Below are 14296 nucleotides of genomic sequence, written 5' to 3' on the forward strand. Positions count from 1 at the left end.
ACAGGGTGGGATTGTTGGGGTGTCTGTGCAGGGCCAGGGGTGGGACTGGATGATCCTTGGGGGTCCCTTCCAGCTCGGGATTCTCAATGATAAAAAGGTGACAGGATGGATTCACTGGAACTTTTCTAGACTCATGTCATAGTTCAAAATTGAAACATTTCATACTGAATACACCAAAAATTATTTCCTCTCCGGATGACGTCGTGCTTCCAGCACTAAGTCCTTTCTTTGCACTTGCCCTTGCTTAGGAAGTTTTCTGCCCACATGGAGCAGAGCCCTTACCCTCCAGTCAAATTTCAGCAACAACTGCAAAAGATGAAATCCCCATATTCCTGGACAGGCAAAATTCCTCTCAGCTATAGAAGTATGATGGGAAGGAATCCAAGAGGGAGTAATAAAAATAACAGCTTTGAGCAAGGAAAGACACCAGCCTGAGCCATGCTATTGCCTAAGCTGGGATGTCAGGGATAGGAAGGGATCTGGGAAGGAAGACTGATTATTTAGTCTGGCAAACGAGCATTTGGAGCGTGGGGTGTATCAGAGGAGTGATACAATCACACGATGGACTGCAGCCACCAAACCTCTCGGAACAAAAAATACTTTGTGCAAGTGCAGCTTTGGGCAGTTTCCTGCAGCAAACACCGCTGGGCTGATATTCCCTAACCAAGATAAATGAAAAGCAAAGGCAATCAGAGCAATCCCCTCCCTCTGCATCGAGATTGAAGTGACCTCACTGACATGGAATTGCTTTTAAGTGAAGAACCTGTGTGCACACGTGTAAATAATCCCCGATAGCCCAGTTTAGGTCTGTTCTTCAGAGACCTCAAGAAAGGTCATCAGGCACAACCCAGCTGGCCATTTTCTGGTCTTTTCATGTTTGAGTTAGCAAGGGATCCTCAGAGCTGTTTGTTTGTCACACCTTTGTATGTCACACATAAATCCACGGGGATTTATGCACACACAGCTCCCCAACCTCCTGATTCCCAGAGCTCAGACAGCCGGAGGCAATATTGGGAATTACGAATAATTCACTTTTTCCCAATCTTGCTTCATCTGCCTCAGTCTAAACTAAGAGCCTGAAAATATGTTTGTTGTGTGAGAATGGAAAAACATCCCACTCAACTCCCTAAATACCTTCCTTCCCTCTTCCTCCCCTGCCACCCTGACCCCCAATACTTTCCAGATTAGATTTCCGCACATTTCCCAAGCAGACCTCACACTGGGAAAGAGACAGTTCCGGCACAAAGTGTGCTGCAGCTGGGGACACTCCATGGCTGCATGGCAGGCAAGGAGGGACCCCAAGGGCGTGGCTGGGTGGTGCCAGCCCTGCTCCCTTCATGGAAAAGGCTGTCCCGAGCTCCAGCTCTGCCATCCAGCAGCACAGAGAGCTTGGGAAGAACAAGGGCCCTGGAGCACATTGCAGTGCCCCATGGGCAGATGGATTTTCACTCCGAAGGGAGTTTCCAAAGACAAAAGCCCAAACACTACTTTTTCCCCCAGGATGACTCAGGTTAGGCACATATCTACCTGAAAATCATGGAATCATTTTGGTTGGAAAGGACCTCCAGGATCAGAGTCCAAGCTCCAATCCCCACCTTGTCCCCACCACCCCCCCAAAGAGGAATTCCTCCCCAATACCCAAGGCACAGGTAGTGCAGGTTTGTATAAGCAAAACCAGAGACACAGGGAAAGGGAAACACAGATTCCAAGTTAGATGTAATCACAGGAGGAGTTTTTTGCTGTTCTCTGGATATTTCATAGCCAATACATAACTTGTATGAGATCACCCCTAATCTCACCCATGCAAAGCATCTCTGACATGATTAATGGCCTGTTGAACCAATAAGATTACAGAATTTAAACCAGATTAATACCAATAATACTTAGACTAACCTTGCTTTGCTTTTTCAAAGGTAACAGACACAGCCCTGATCGTGCAGCTGCAGACTTACATTTCCCAAAACGGGATACAGCACTAACAAATTATCCACGGAGTGATAGTGGTGTAAGTGCTAATTAGGGCTGGAAAAGCAGAACCCTAGCAAGCCGTTAAGAACTCCTTAAGAGTTCTCCCTTATTGCTTAAAGCAATAAACTGTTGGTATATAACAGAATTTATTATATAACAGTGCCTAACTCTCAAAAAAAGCTGCACTATTCAGCTAAACCAGAGACGTGTATCCAAAGCAACTCCAGGTATGTTTATTTTTCTACCAATCCCCTCCAGAGCCCTGGCACACACCGACCATAAACTGAACTTGCAGGGAACGCCTTCTTTTCCACAAATAACACAAAACACCGCAACCGGCTCGGCCAGCGCAGTGCGAGCGCTCCCAGCCCCTCGCGTCGCTGCACGTTCCAATCCGCCCTGGGGCAAGAGCAGCTTCCCCCCGTTTTTGCCCCCGACCCGTCAGAACATCCCCGGGCAAGCCCGGAGGGCTGGGATCGAGCTCGCTGCCCGCCCCCTGCCCCTCCCGGCCGGGAGCGCTCCGGTTACAGCGCGGCCGCTCATTCATTCGGCCCGAGGCGCTCGCAGCCTTTATAGGGGCTCGCAGCCTTTATTAGGGGCTCGCAGCCTTTATTAGGGGCTCGCAGCGCTCGCACAGTCCCGGCTCTGCTGCAGCCCGAGCAGCTCCACGCAGCCCCGCGATTGTCAGGAAGCGGCCACGAGAATGCTGCCCCAAGAACTCCTCTCTCTGCTCACGCTGTTCTGTGTTTTCAGGGCTTCTGGCTCTGTGCTGGATGAAGACAATGACTACGAGCTCATGTACGTGAACCTGGATAACGAAATCGAAGGTCCTGTCCCTGGGACTGAGGAAGGTCAGTAAATTCAAACTGAATTTGGGTTAAGTGCAGAACTGCCGTCGTTGCTGCCTCGCTCTTGTACGAGTTATTACTGCAAACATACTTTCCGTTTTTTAGAGGGAGAAGCTCGTGCTTGTAGCAGCAGATTCTTTTGGGCAATAATGGTAAAGCCCTTGCATGGGGTGCCTTGGACTGTGCTTTAGACTCTTTATCTCTCGGTTTTTCTGCAAAAGGTGTTGCTGGCACAGAGGTTTAGGATCTCTGTAGCCACACCACTGCACTGTTCTGTCCTGATACGGAGGGAAAGGCACTGGCCCCACCATGGTTAGGGGCTGGAACCAGATTGTCTTTAAGGTCCCTTCCAACCCAAACCAGTTGTGAGTCCGTGGTTCTGTGACAGGCTGGAGAGCACAAGCCTTGCACAGAGCCAGATTTTGCCAAACGCTGCCATTTAAAACTCAGTACAAAGGAATAGTGACATCCGTATGTTCCCTTCCAGCTGCTTCGTGCGACTGCCAGCGGGAGCACAGCAAGTGGGACAAGCTGTTCATCATGCTGGAGAACTCGCAGATGAAGGAGAACATGATGCTGCAGGCTCTGGAGGAGCTCCCCAGGGCGGACCTGCAGACCCTGAAGGCAGAGCTGAGCCAGCTCACCACCACCCTGGCGGGCACCTTCGCCACTGTCACCTCCCACGTGGTGGCCCAGGTGGAGCAGGTGCTGGTGAGGAGCAGGGACCAGGCCGAGGAGGCCAGGAGGCTGCAGGAGTCAGAGCAAGGGAAGGTTCTGGAGCACGTCCTGCAGCTAAGCCACAACGTGTCCGTGAGGCTGGGCTGGCTGGAGAGCGCCTGGCACAGGAGGGCCGAGGAGCAGGCGCAGGAAACAGCTCTGCAGCAGGATAAATTCGATGCCAGCAGAGGGGACAATCTCATCCTGAACTCGGTGTGGAAGGAGCTGCAGCAGACCCGGGCTGAGCTGAGGGCATCGCAGCAATGGGCGGCTCAGCACCTGCTGCCGGCGGGTAAGTCCAGTGTGCTCCACCCGAGAGCTCTGGGGAGGGCCCTTCCAAACAGGGATCCACAAACTCCTCCAAAGCAACCTCAGGAGCAGCAGGGCAGCTTTGAACAGGCTATGCATAAAGGGGGGAACCCCAGAACTTGTGGGAAAAGAGGCACTGAGCTATTCAAACGTGGGATGAAAGAAAGGTTTCATCAAAGTCCTTGTGCAGGGCAGAGCCAGCCAGGATCCCACCTCCTCCGGGCTCTCCGAGATCAAAGCCATTGTCAGAGAGCAGCAAATGTATTTTAGACATCCAGATTATGTTCTCTCAGCCTTTGCCTTCCCAGCTGGTGACTCGTGTGCATTCACACCAGCCACAGGACTCTTCTGTTCTCCTGTTGCTACTCCTTCCTCTTCCTAAATTAACATCTCACCAACTCCAGTGCCCAAGAGCTGGAGATGCTGCTGCTGCCAGCCAAGCACACTTCCAGGGCAGGGAGGGCACATTCCCTGCATGCAGGGTCAGGGCAGAATATTCCTTCTGGCACAGAGAAACCAGTAACCCGTGCTGCTGTTGCTTGGGGGATTTTCCCCCTTCCAAAACATTTGCTCTGCTCAGTGACGTGGCCATAGAAAGGTGGGCTCAGACCTCAAATCCCAACTCAGCTTTTCTGTGCAGTGCAACGAGACACCCCAAAAAGCAGCAGCTTGGGTGTGGCAGAGCAGCCCCTCATTTGTTTAAAGTGTGGGTGCCAAATTAGCATGTGCCAGATAAGCTGCATTGGTATCACCCTGCCCACCAGCGAGCTGTCACTGCCTGGCTTCCCAGTGCTGATTAATGGCTCTGTTTTACACAAATATAAGTTATTGCAACCTAACCCCCCCCCCCCCCCCCCCCCAGAATCTACCCCCGCAGGGTGGGTGCCTAGGAAGGAGGGGGTGCAGCATCTCCAGAGTGAACTCTTACAGCAGGGAGCAAAGAGGAGCAGCCTGTAATTGCTAAAGCCAAGGCAACAACACAGCCACAGCATTGTTTACATCAAAGCTTTTACAGCCTGCCCGAATCCATCCTTTGATGCCGGGCACCAACTCAGCTTTAGAAGTCAATTGTTTTCACTGCTTTATCACCACACCTCAGAAATCTTTGTGTGCTGGGAGTGGATCTTTGAGCATATTCCTCTTCTCCCCAAACACAAACCTCGCAGAGAGCATGATCTCATTCCTTATCTCCCTGTAACCCAGCCAGCCTAGTGCTACTCTGCTCTAGGTGAGAGCAACAAACTCGATCTGCTTTGAGGATCATCAGTGGAAATTCAGTTTATTTCCACTGGTTCCTACATGATTTTACATACAACCACCATACTTCTTAATTTAAAGGCTACATTTTAAGTACTTCCAGAGTATCTCTCCAGATTTTTTTTCAAGGGAATTTTTAGCAACTGACTTTAATTTCTCACATCTTGACTTACTGCCAGCCATACTCTTGAGGGGTTTTCTAATCACACTTTTTTGTTCTTCACTGAGGCTGGTTTTAATTTTGATTCAGCTTTGATAATAAAGCCTGAAAGCCTGCTAATTAAAAGCTTTTTCACAATAGTGCTCCTAAGTAGCATTTTAAGGAGACTCCCCAGCAGCTGCTCACTGACCCTGCCCCTCCTCAAAAGGGTCAAATAGGAGATGTAAAATCTGCTCAAAGCTGGAGGGAAGCAGCCCATGAAATACCACAGCAGCTCAGTCCTGGAGGGCACAAAGAATCCTTCATTCCCTGGAGCAGAAATTTCCACACACGTTTTAGACATTTCAGATCCTCCAGCTTCTTTAAACAGGAAATGAAGCAGCTTAATTGGAGAAGGGGCTGCTTGTTCCCTCCTGTCACCTTGGATATTAACTTAGGTACAACCAGGGAACAGCACAGAAACCACCAGAAATGTCTTGGCTTTAGTGACCACCAGTTGCTTTCCCAAGTTGCATAGATTTCTGTTAGTGGTTTTAACTGATCTAATTTCTGTTATCAACACTTCGATGAATTGGACATGAGAGAAGAACTAGTTTAAAAGTATCAGTTGTCTCATAATTTCCCCTGTTTAACCAGTGCCCATGAATGTTCCTGACCAAGAAATCCTAAGGGCAGGGCCAGGAAAGGGAGCCATTATCTTAATTAAATAAGCAAGCCCATCTCAGCATGTTCCTGCCAACATTTTCTGCTTTTCAGAAGCTCCTGTGCCCTGATGCCCATGATGGCACAGCCTCCCACCCTATCCTGGGAATGCCACAGTATCCAAACCTGTTGTTTGAGGGGATCCCTGACCCCCTTCCCTCAGCACAGCGTTGGTATTTTCACTACTCCGCACTTAGAACAGAGGATAAATCAAGACCTCAGTGGCACCAAGGGAAGGTTACCCAATTACCTGGCATAATTACCCAATTTCAAGGGCTAAAGGAGTCCCTCTCCCAGGTGGTGCTGCATTCAGGGCCTCAGGAAGCTGGCCTTCCCAAGGGACGTGGCAGGGCAGGCAGGCTGCATTAACCCTGGAGATGCCTTGGATGTCACAGGACTGCACAGTGCCCCACGCATGCAGGCAGGGAAGAGCAGAGAGACTCCTGCAGCCGGATTATCCCTTGCCATAGTGTCCAGCAAATTCCTCCATCAGCTCTGGCAGCTCCTTCACAGCATCCTGGGGTGGGGTCCTGCATCCCACTGGATCAGCTGAGCTCTCAGCTCCCTTTGGGAAGCCTGGAAGCAAGCACTGGATCAGGCATTGGGACAGACTTCCCAGAGAAGTGATGGAGTCCCCATCCCTGGAAGTGTTCAAAAACGGGTGGATGTGGCACCTGAAGGCCTGGTTTAGTGGTGAACATGGTGGTGCTGGGCTGGAGTCGGACTCCACAGAATCATGGAAGGTTTGGGATGAAGGGATCTTAAAGATCATCTCATTCCAATCCCAGCTGCCACAGGCAGGGACACCTTTCCCTATCCCAAGTGCTCTAAGCCCTGTCCAACCTGGCCTTGGACACTGCCAGGGATCCTGGGGCAGCCACAACTTGGTGATTGTAGAGGTCTTGTCCAACCTTAATGATTCCATGCTGTGCTGTGCACACACAAATAAACCAGTTCTTATTTACCTGACAACATTCTAAACCTTTCCAGGCTGTGAAACCGCGATTCTGTTCCCCATGCGCTCCAGAAAGATCTTTGGGAGCATCCACCCGACTGCTGGAATGAGCCTGCGCTCCTTCACTGCCTGCATCTGGCTCAAGGTGACCGAGGCCTTGGACAAAACCATCGTCTTCTCCTACGGAACCAAGTTCAACCCCTACGAAATCCAGCTGTACCTGAGCCGGGACTCGGCCGTGCTCGCTGTGGGGGGTGCCCAGCACAAGCTGGCTGCCAGAAATGTGGTTATTCCTGGGAAGTGGCTCCACCTCTGTGGCACCTGGAGCTCGGAGAACGGATCCGCAGCCCTGTGGGCACAGGGGGAGCTCGCAGCCAGCGCCCTGGACCTGGCTGGTGCTCACACCATTCCCGACGGAGGCATCCTGCAGCTCGGGCAGGAGAAGAACGGCTGCTGTGTGGGAGGGGGGTTTGATGAAGCTCTGGCCTTCTCGGGGAAGCTGACTGGCTTTAACCTGTGGGACCGAGTGCTCAGCCCCGCCGAGGTGACAGCCCAGAGCGCGGGGGACACCTGTGGCACCCGGGGCAACATCGTGGGCTGGGGGGTCACGGAGGTGCTGCCCTACGGAGGAGCCCAGTACGTGTCCTAAAGCCTGGTTTCTGCCCAGGGCGTGGACTTCACAGAGCTGAACGTCAATATTACAGTGACCAGAGCTGCAGGAGCCCCTGTCTCTGGAATTCCCAAGGAATATCAGCGCTGCAAATTCACAGACTGAGGTACTGCGGAGATGGGATTTGATCTCTGCCTGCTGTCCTGGAAAAACACTGAAAACACACCCACAGATCAAGGCATGGCATTGGAAAAGCTGTTCCTGGGGTCAGGCAGCTCTGCCTCTCCAGTGCAGGGTTTTCTGATGTATAAAGTGAGGGTCACCATGGACATTCAGGAGCCAAACCGTGCTCCTGACATCCCTGCTGAGCTTTGGAGAACAGACAGAGCAGCTGTGGCTGCCCCTGGATCCCTGGAAGCATCCAAGGCCAGGTTGGATGGGGCTTGGAGCAACCTGGGTTACTGGAAGGTGTCCCTGCCCATGGCAGGGGTGGGATGGGATCAGCTTTAAGGTCCATTCCAACCCAAACCATTCCAGGCTCTTCCAATCCTTGTATTCTATAGTGTTAAAATGTGAATTTTACAGAGGAACCATCCAAGTCAAGGGATGTGTTGTCTATTAGTCATTGTTAGTAATTTGTAGACTCTTATGAAAGCTAGCTCCTTGTTTACAGCATTATTTATGCCACAGATCGATATAAAAATAATATTCCCCATCATAATCTGATGCTACATTGGGAGAAAATGCAGCTGTATTATATTGTACATTGACTTTGTGATAATTTTATTGAAATTATTTTTGTAAAGTTGTTTTGTAAATAAAGATACTTTACTAGACTAAAACTCTCTACTGGTCTCATAAACCAAAATTCTGAGCCAAGTCCCAAATGGGACTTTTTCCATGTTTTGAACCATGAAGTTTTAGCTGCTGATAGAGAAAACATAAATAGCAACATCTCACAGGAGCAGAGAGACCCCATGCACAATCCCAGCCCTCTGGGGCCAGGTTTTGAGGTACATTTGGGCTTGTTTGCTGCCCTTAAGGGGCTTGCACAAGACAGAATTGCTGCTCCTTGCCAGTGATTCTCTTCTCTCTCACACACACTTATCCCAAATCCAGTAAAAGCCTAGGGCTGGATACAGAGCACAATGGCAGCTGCAGAGAGCCGAGGAGCTGGTGATGATTTTCACGTAGAAAACAGAGCACAAGCAGAGAATGATGAATAGCTGCTTACTGGATATGTAACCATTAACAAGAACCATTACTTGCTACCTGTTGAAACAAACCTCTGAACAAGTTATCATGAGGCATGTCTTATTCAAAGCAATTCCTATTCCCCCTGGAAGCAGCCCATCCTTCTTCTCTATTCCCATGTTTCCACGTCTCTCTCATTCTCTACAGATGTCCTAAGAACACACTTTGACAAATTTCTTGACGTGTTGCTGCTACGCTTCCTCCTGACCATGACAAATCCTTGCTGCCCAGATACAAAAGTAGTAAAAAAAGGTAAATTCCCCTTTCCTGTGCCATTCAAGGGGGTTGTGCTTCATACCTAAAGTTATACGACCTGCTCCAAAGTTTTGGCAGCACTGCTTATTTAAGGAAAAAAGAATTGCCCTGATTGCTGGAATTTCTCCTGTTACCCTGCAATAAAAATGTATCTAAGTTATAAACGCTTGGCAGTAAACTTGACAAAAATCCCTCGCTAAGTAATATCTGCAAATAACCTTAGCTAGAGAACAATGAAATATTACCTCTGTTCATCTCTGGCAGCCAAAACCCAGATCTTCAGAGCTACAAAAACACTTGGGGTCCCAACATTGTGCAAAGGCAAAACCACTGTCAAATCCTCCCTCTGTTCAGTGCCCTCCATTAAGTGAAAACAAATGTCCACGAAATGCAGCAGGAAAAGGAAAATCCTCAGAAAGATCCCCAGAAATCCTTCCTGGCTGCTTCTCTTACTGCAGCTCATACCTGAAATGCTTTGTCTTGGAAGGAGCCTTCAGCTATCTGTGCTCAGGTTTGGCAGAGGAGCCAAGGCAAAGCCAGTCCTTCCATCCTCCCTGACTTCGCTGGGAAAACTTCCCTCTTCCCAAGTGCTGTGCTCTTCCCTTACCACCTCCCAGGACCAGCAAAGCTTTCCCACAGCCCAGCACCACAACTCACCTCCACCAGCACACTTCTCTCCTTCCTTCCTTCCTCAACTACACCTTCCTTAGTCAACAGTCTGGAAAACACCAAGGAAACAGTATTTGGGGGGAATTTGGGCTCCAGTTATGGACAAGCCCCTGCAATCCCGCTCCTGCACTGCCAACACAAGTGAAGGAGCGACGCTGAGCCACAGCCCAGCACCACGGGATGCCTGAACTCCTTTGGAAGGTGGAGCAGCCACGGGACTCTTGGATTACAGGGCAGAGTTGCTGCTGTCCCCTGGGAATGGGAATAAATCTGGGTGAGCCCTGGTGCTGAGGGCCGGTGCCAGCGCAGGGCCGGCAGCCCAGGTGTGCTCCGAGCCCACACCCACTGGAGCAGAGCGCCCAAACTCCTTCTAAAGAGCTCCTTTTTAGCTAAGAAGATAAGAACCCGGTTATGCAGCCAAAGAGTTGCCCCAAGTCATAAAAAGCTCCAGTTCCTCTCCAACATTTGCAGGCAAGGGGCCAAAGTTTGCTGTGCCTGGTGCCACGAGGCTGGGCGCCGTCTGTGCAGCCCCACAACGCGGCTTTGTCTCCACAAACAGCCTCGGAAATCCATCCTCAGCAGCTCTGCCCCCTGCTCCCCGTGCCCCTGCACAAACACACTCTCAGGGCAGCTCGCAGCCTGCTGCGAACCCAGCTTTTCACGCCTCAAACACGAATTGTGTGCAGGGCCATGAAGCCGCTACACAAACCGCATCATTCTGCCCGTTCAAAGCGGCCTCTTCCAGGCTGGAATTCCCAAACCTGCTATCCACAGCAACATCTGCTGGTGCAAGGACAGAAGTACACGGCTCGGCCGTGCTGAAACCTCCGGTTGTGAGCGGGAATCGCTTTTCCCAAAGCTGTGAATATATTCACTGTTTCTTTCTGTTCCTACCCCAGAGTTACAAGTGGCAACGCACGGCGTTAACACATTAATAGTAAGCCTTGGAAGAATAAATTAATAAATTAATTTTTAAATTAATAAATACAGCATGCACACATTTAATTTGAGGGCTGAACATCTTCATAACGACGTTCTTTCAATAATTAGTTATTGCTATTTGCTGCTATTGCCCCTACTTGAAGGAGAACAGTGATTTTACCACTGCAGTAGCACTGTACTGCAACAAACACTGTGAACTTTATTACTCCAATTCAATTGGACTTCCTTTTATAGAGGAACAAATACTTTTGGCTTTTTAAACCACAAAAAATAAAATGTAAAGAGCTTAGCAACATTGTTCTATATAAAGCTAATAACATAGGCAAAATTAAAGAACCACTACAAAGCTTTTATATCTTCCATCTGACTATTCCACCACAGAATGGGATTAATTTCATTCCCATTTCTCTTTTGGAGCCTTGCCAGTGACACTAAGAGGAAGGATAAGAGCTCCAAGGCTGGTGCCTCATATCAGGGCTGGTATTTTGGAGTCCATTAGCAGGGAATATTAACAAGGACAGATGTATTTCCTGCCCTGTGGGTCAGCCAATCCATACCAAAACTTCCAGAGGTGCAGTAAATTCACATATTCCTTGATACAGTCTGTTATTAGCGTGTGATTAATACATTTGCTCACATTTATAGATATTTCCATAGGTCTGCTTTATACATCTCATACATTTTTATGCATGATTTGTTTAATGGTTGGATTGATCCTGGAGCCTTTCCCACCCTTCGTGATTGACTGATTCTGTAAGATAATGGTTCTGTGCATGCCCAACACAGCCTCACTGATCTAATGGTCACACACTTGGACTAAACCCAAACTCTGGGGTGGGCCTACCTTGAAGGACACTCCTGACAATGGTTTCTGTGTGCTCGGCCAGCAGCTCTGCCTTGGCAATGGCAGCCAAGGACAGGTAACTGGACATGTTCCTGCACAGCTCCTTATTGCCCCTCTGCAGGAATTTCACTGCCACTGGCACAGCCAAGGCCATCACTGGAGGCCGGTTGTAATTCTGCAAAAACACGGGGAAAAAAAAATGATTATATAAAGTCTCATGCTGGGCAGAGTAGGGAAACAAAAGTCAAAGCAACAAGGGGAAAAGAGCAAAAAACCTGTCCAGAAAGGCCATGTTTTGGTACCACCAGTGAAGGAAGGCGTCAAAGAAAGAGCACATACAGAAATTTAAAACTTCTGCAGCAGGAAATGTTAATAATGGCCCTATTTTTATCTTCTGCTAGAGGAAGCAGAAGTGCACTAATAACATATGTGGTACATAAATATAAATAAATATAAATAAGATATATAAGAAATGAAGTGCACTAATTAAATGTTAACATTTCTAGCAAGAAATTTTGTGTTTGGTGCTCCCTGGGAAGACAGAGGCTGTATCCATCAGCCCCAAAGCACAGGAAACACCTTGGAGCAGCCACTCCCAGTAACTGCCCTGGGAACTTGCGCACAATGTAATAGCTTTAGTATTGATCAATAATTATTCTGTAATCATTAGGATTTCTTTTTGTTATTTAAACTCACAGAATCCCAGAGTGGTTTGGGTTGGAAAGGTCCTCAAAGCCCATCCAGTGCCACCCCTGCCATGGGCAGGGACACCTCCCACTGTCCCAGGCTGCTCCAAGCCCCAGTGTCCAGCCTGGCCTGGGACACTGCCAGGGATCCAGGGGCAGCCCCAGCTGCTCTGGGAAACTCCAGCCAATTTCTCTGAACACTGAGGTTTTCCAGGACTGCAAACTCCTCTCCCTAAAATGTCTCCAAGCCTCAGGAACCCCAGGGTCCCTGTGTGTATACTTGGGTTTTGAATCAAGGTCAGAATAGGTTTTCTGCTATTGTTTATACAACAAATTATGTGTACAAACCACACACATCCAGTGCCTGCTAAATTCCCACACCAGCAGGACACATTTGTGTGGAACTGGGGACCTCCATTCCCTCTGGAGCCTCCTTAACCAGTGCTCTGCTCTCCAGTCAGTTCTGAGCAGCTCTTTGAAACTGGAGCACATCCCTGTTTCTGAAAATAATCCTGCAATGTGATTATGTTTAATTAGCAGCTGAAATCCCAGGCAACCCCTGGAACCCAGACATTTCAGACAGCAACAGAACAGTGCAAAGGAAGGCAGAGCAGACTTTCTGGACTTTCATTCTGGAGCAGCTCTGAACAGAATAAATTTAGACTGAGAAAACCCCAAATCTGTTATTCCACAGAGTTTAAGTGGCTCTGAGGGTTTTTCCTTGGAGCACAGACTTGCCAAGCAGCGGACACTCCCTTCCAGAGACCCTTGAGGAAGAAGGGGCTGCAGCCACCCCTTGGTGTCAAGACAGATAATCCTGGCAGCTGCCATATGACCGAGAGCTGCATCTTTAATGAGAAAAGCCCTTCAAATAAATGGAGCTTTCTGCAGCAGCATGTTTAAATCAACATAATGCCTCGTTATGTTTGGCTGAGACACCACTGAGCAGGAGCCAAATGCTGCTCCAAGTTATTGCTCTGCTACTCCACACAAAGAATGGGAAGATAAGGCTTGGCTCTCTGACTAGCATTTAAAAGATCTAAGAGAATTCCAAAGAACAGTTCTTTTCCCCCCTCTTCCAATAAAGATAAAATCCTTAGTTAAGAAAAGGTCTGAATTCAGAGGGAAGGAGAAAGGTTTCATTTGATCCATGATAAACATCAGGGCAGGAAGGCACACTTAGAAAATGTGGAGGTGACAATGAAGAGCAGATTTCAATAAAGTGATACAGTGATGTTTGCAAACCTTGGGGACCTCCCTGCTGCTGCTATCAACAGAGACCTGCCTGAGATCCAGCCCAGCTGGCAGATATTCCTTATTGTTCCAACTGTCCCCCACATCTGCTGTAAAACCTCATTTTATACCTTTTTTTTTTTTTTAATGCAAAGGAACTTGCCAATAACAGCTCTGTTTCAGGGAGCAGTAAATGTACTTTTGTAGCTCAGCTGTGGCTGCCCCTGGATCCCTGGCAGTGTCCCAGGCCAGGCTGGACTTTGGGGCTTGGAGCAGCCTGGGACAGTGGAAGGTGTCCCTGCCATGGCAGGGGTGGCACTGGATGAGCTTTAAGGTCCCTTCCCACCCAAACCAGTCCATGACTCTATGAGCTACCTCAGTGGCTTCAGGACAGAAGGAATCAGTAACAGGGCAATTCCCCAAGCTCTCAATTTTAAACACAACCACTCACAAGCACCCAAAAAAAGAGTTACAAAAGCATTGAAAAAATAGAACTGAATTGGCAATGAGTGCACCGGACTCGCTGGCTTCCAGCCCAGTTCTACCTGCAAGATGCAGCTCATGATGTCAGATGCAATTTTGGCATGTGGGGCATCCTCGTCTTTCCCAGAGGGCTTCAGGTTGTGCTCCAGACACGACTCCCAGAGGGCCACCAGGGCTTTCCCGTGCTTTTCGATGGATGCGGTTTCCCGGATGGCCGCGGTGATCCGGGTGATGCAGATCTCCACCACAGCCTGGTCGTTGTCATTGGTCTGGTAGTCCTGGGGCACAGGAAGGGACATTTGCAATGAATTGGTTTGCCAGGACCCCACAAAATTCAGTTTTCAAAGCAGTCCAATGTCCATTTTCCCACACCCACCTTTACAACAAATGCTCAGCGTGATTAA

General features: G+C 49.1%; 2 protein-coding genes across 8 annotated transcripts in view; one reads left to right on the forward strand and one right to left on the reverse strand.

The window, feature by feature from the left end:
• Positions 1-14296, reverse strand: part of VEPH1 (ventricular zone expressed PH domain containing 1) — a 60667-nt gene that overhangs the window by 34769 nt on the left and 11602 nt on the right. For all 7 annotated transcript variants that reach the window (XM_039557183.1, XM_039557184.1, XM_039557186.1 and 4 more), the window contains 2 exons: positions 13955-14170; positions 11491-11665 (listed from right to left, as the gene is read on the reverse strand). In XM_039557183.1, coding sequence (XP_039413117.1) covers positions 11491-11665; positions 13955-14170 — 391 coding nt within the window. The remainder of the gene's footprint in view (positions 1-11490; positions 11666-13954; positions 14171-14296) is intronic.
• Positions 2307-7984, forward strand: PTX3 (pentraxin 3). Its single transcript, XM_019284738.3, has 3 exons — positions 2307-2819; positions 3304-3825; positions 6952-7984. Exons 1-3 carry the CDS (start codon positions 2672-2674, stop codon positions 7563-7565), a joined length of 1284 nt encoding a protein of 427 aa, XP_019140283.3. The 5' UTR covers positions 2307-2671; the 3' UTR covers positions 7566-7984.

The sequence above is a fragment of the Corvus cornix genome, chromosome 9 (genome assembly GCF_000738735.6).
Source record: "Corvus cornix cornix isolate S_Up_H32 chromosome 9, ASM73873v5, whole genome shotgun sequence".
Taxonomy (NCBI): Eukaryota; Metazoa; Chordata; class Aves; order Passeriformes; family Corvidae; genus Corvus; species Corvus cornix.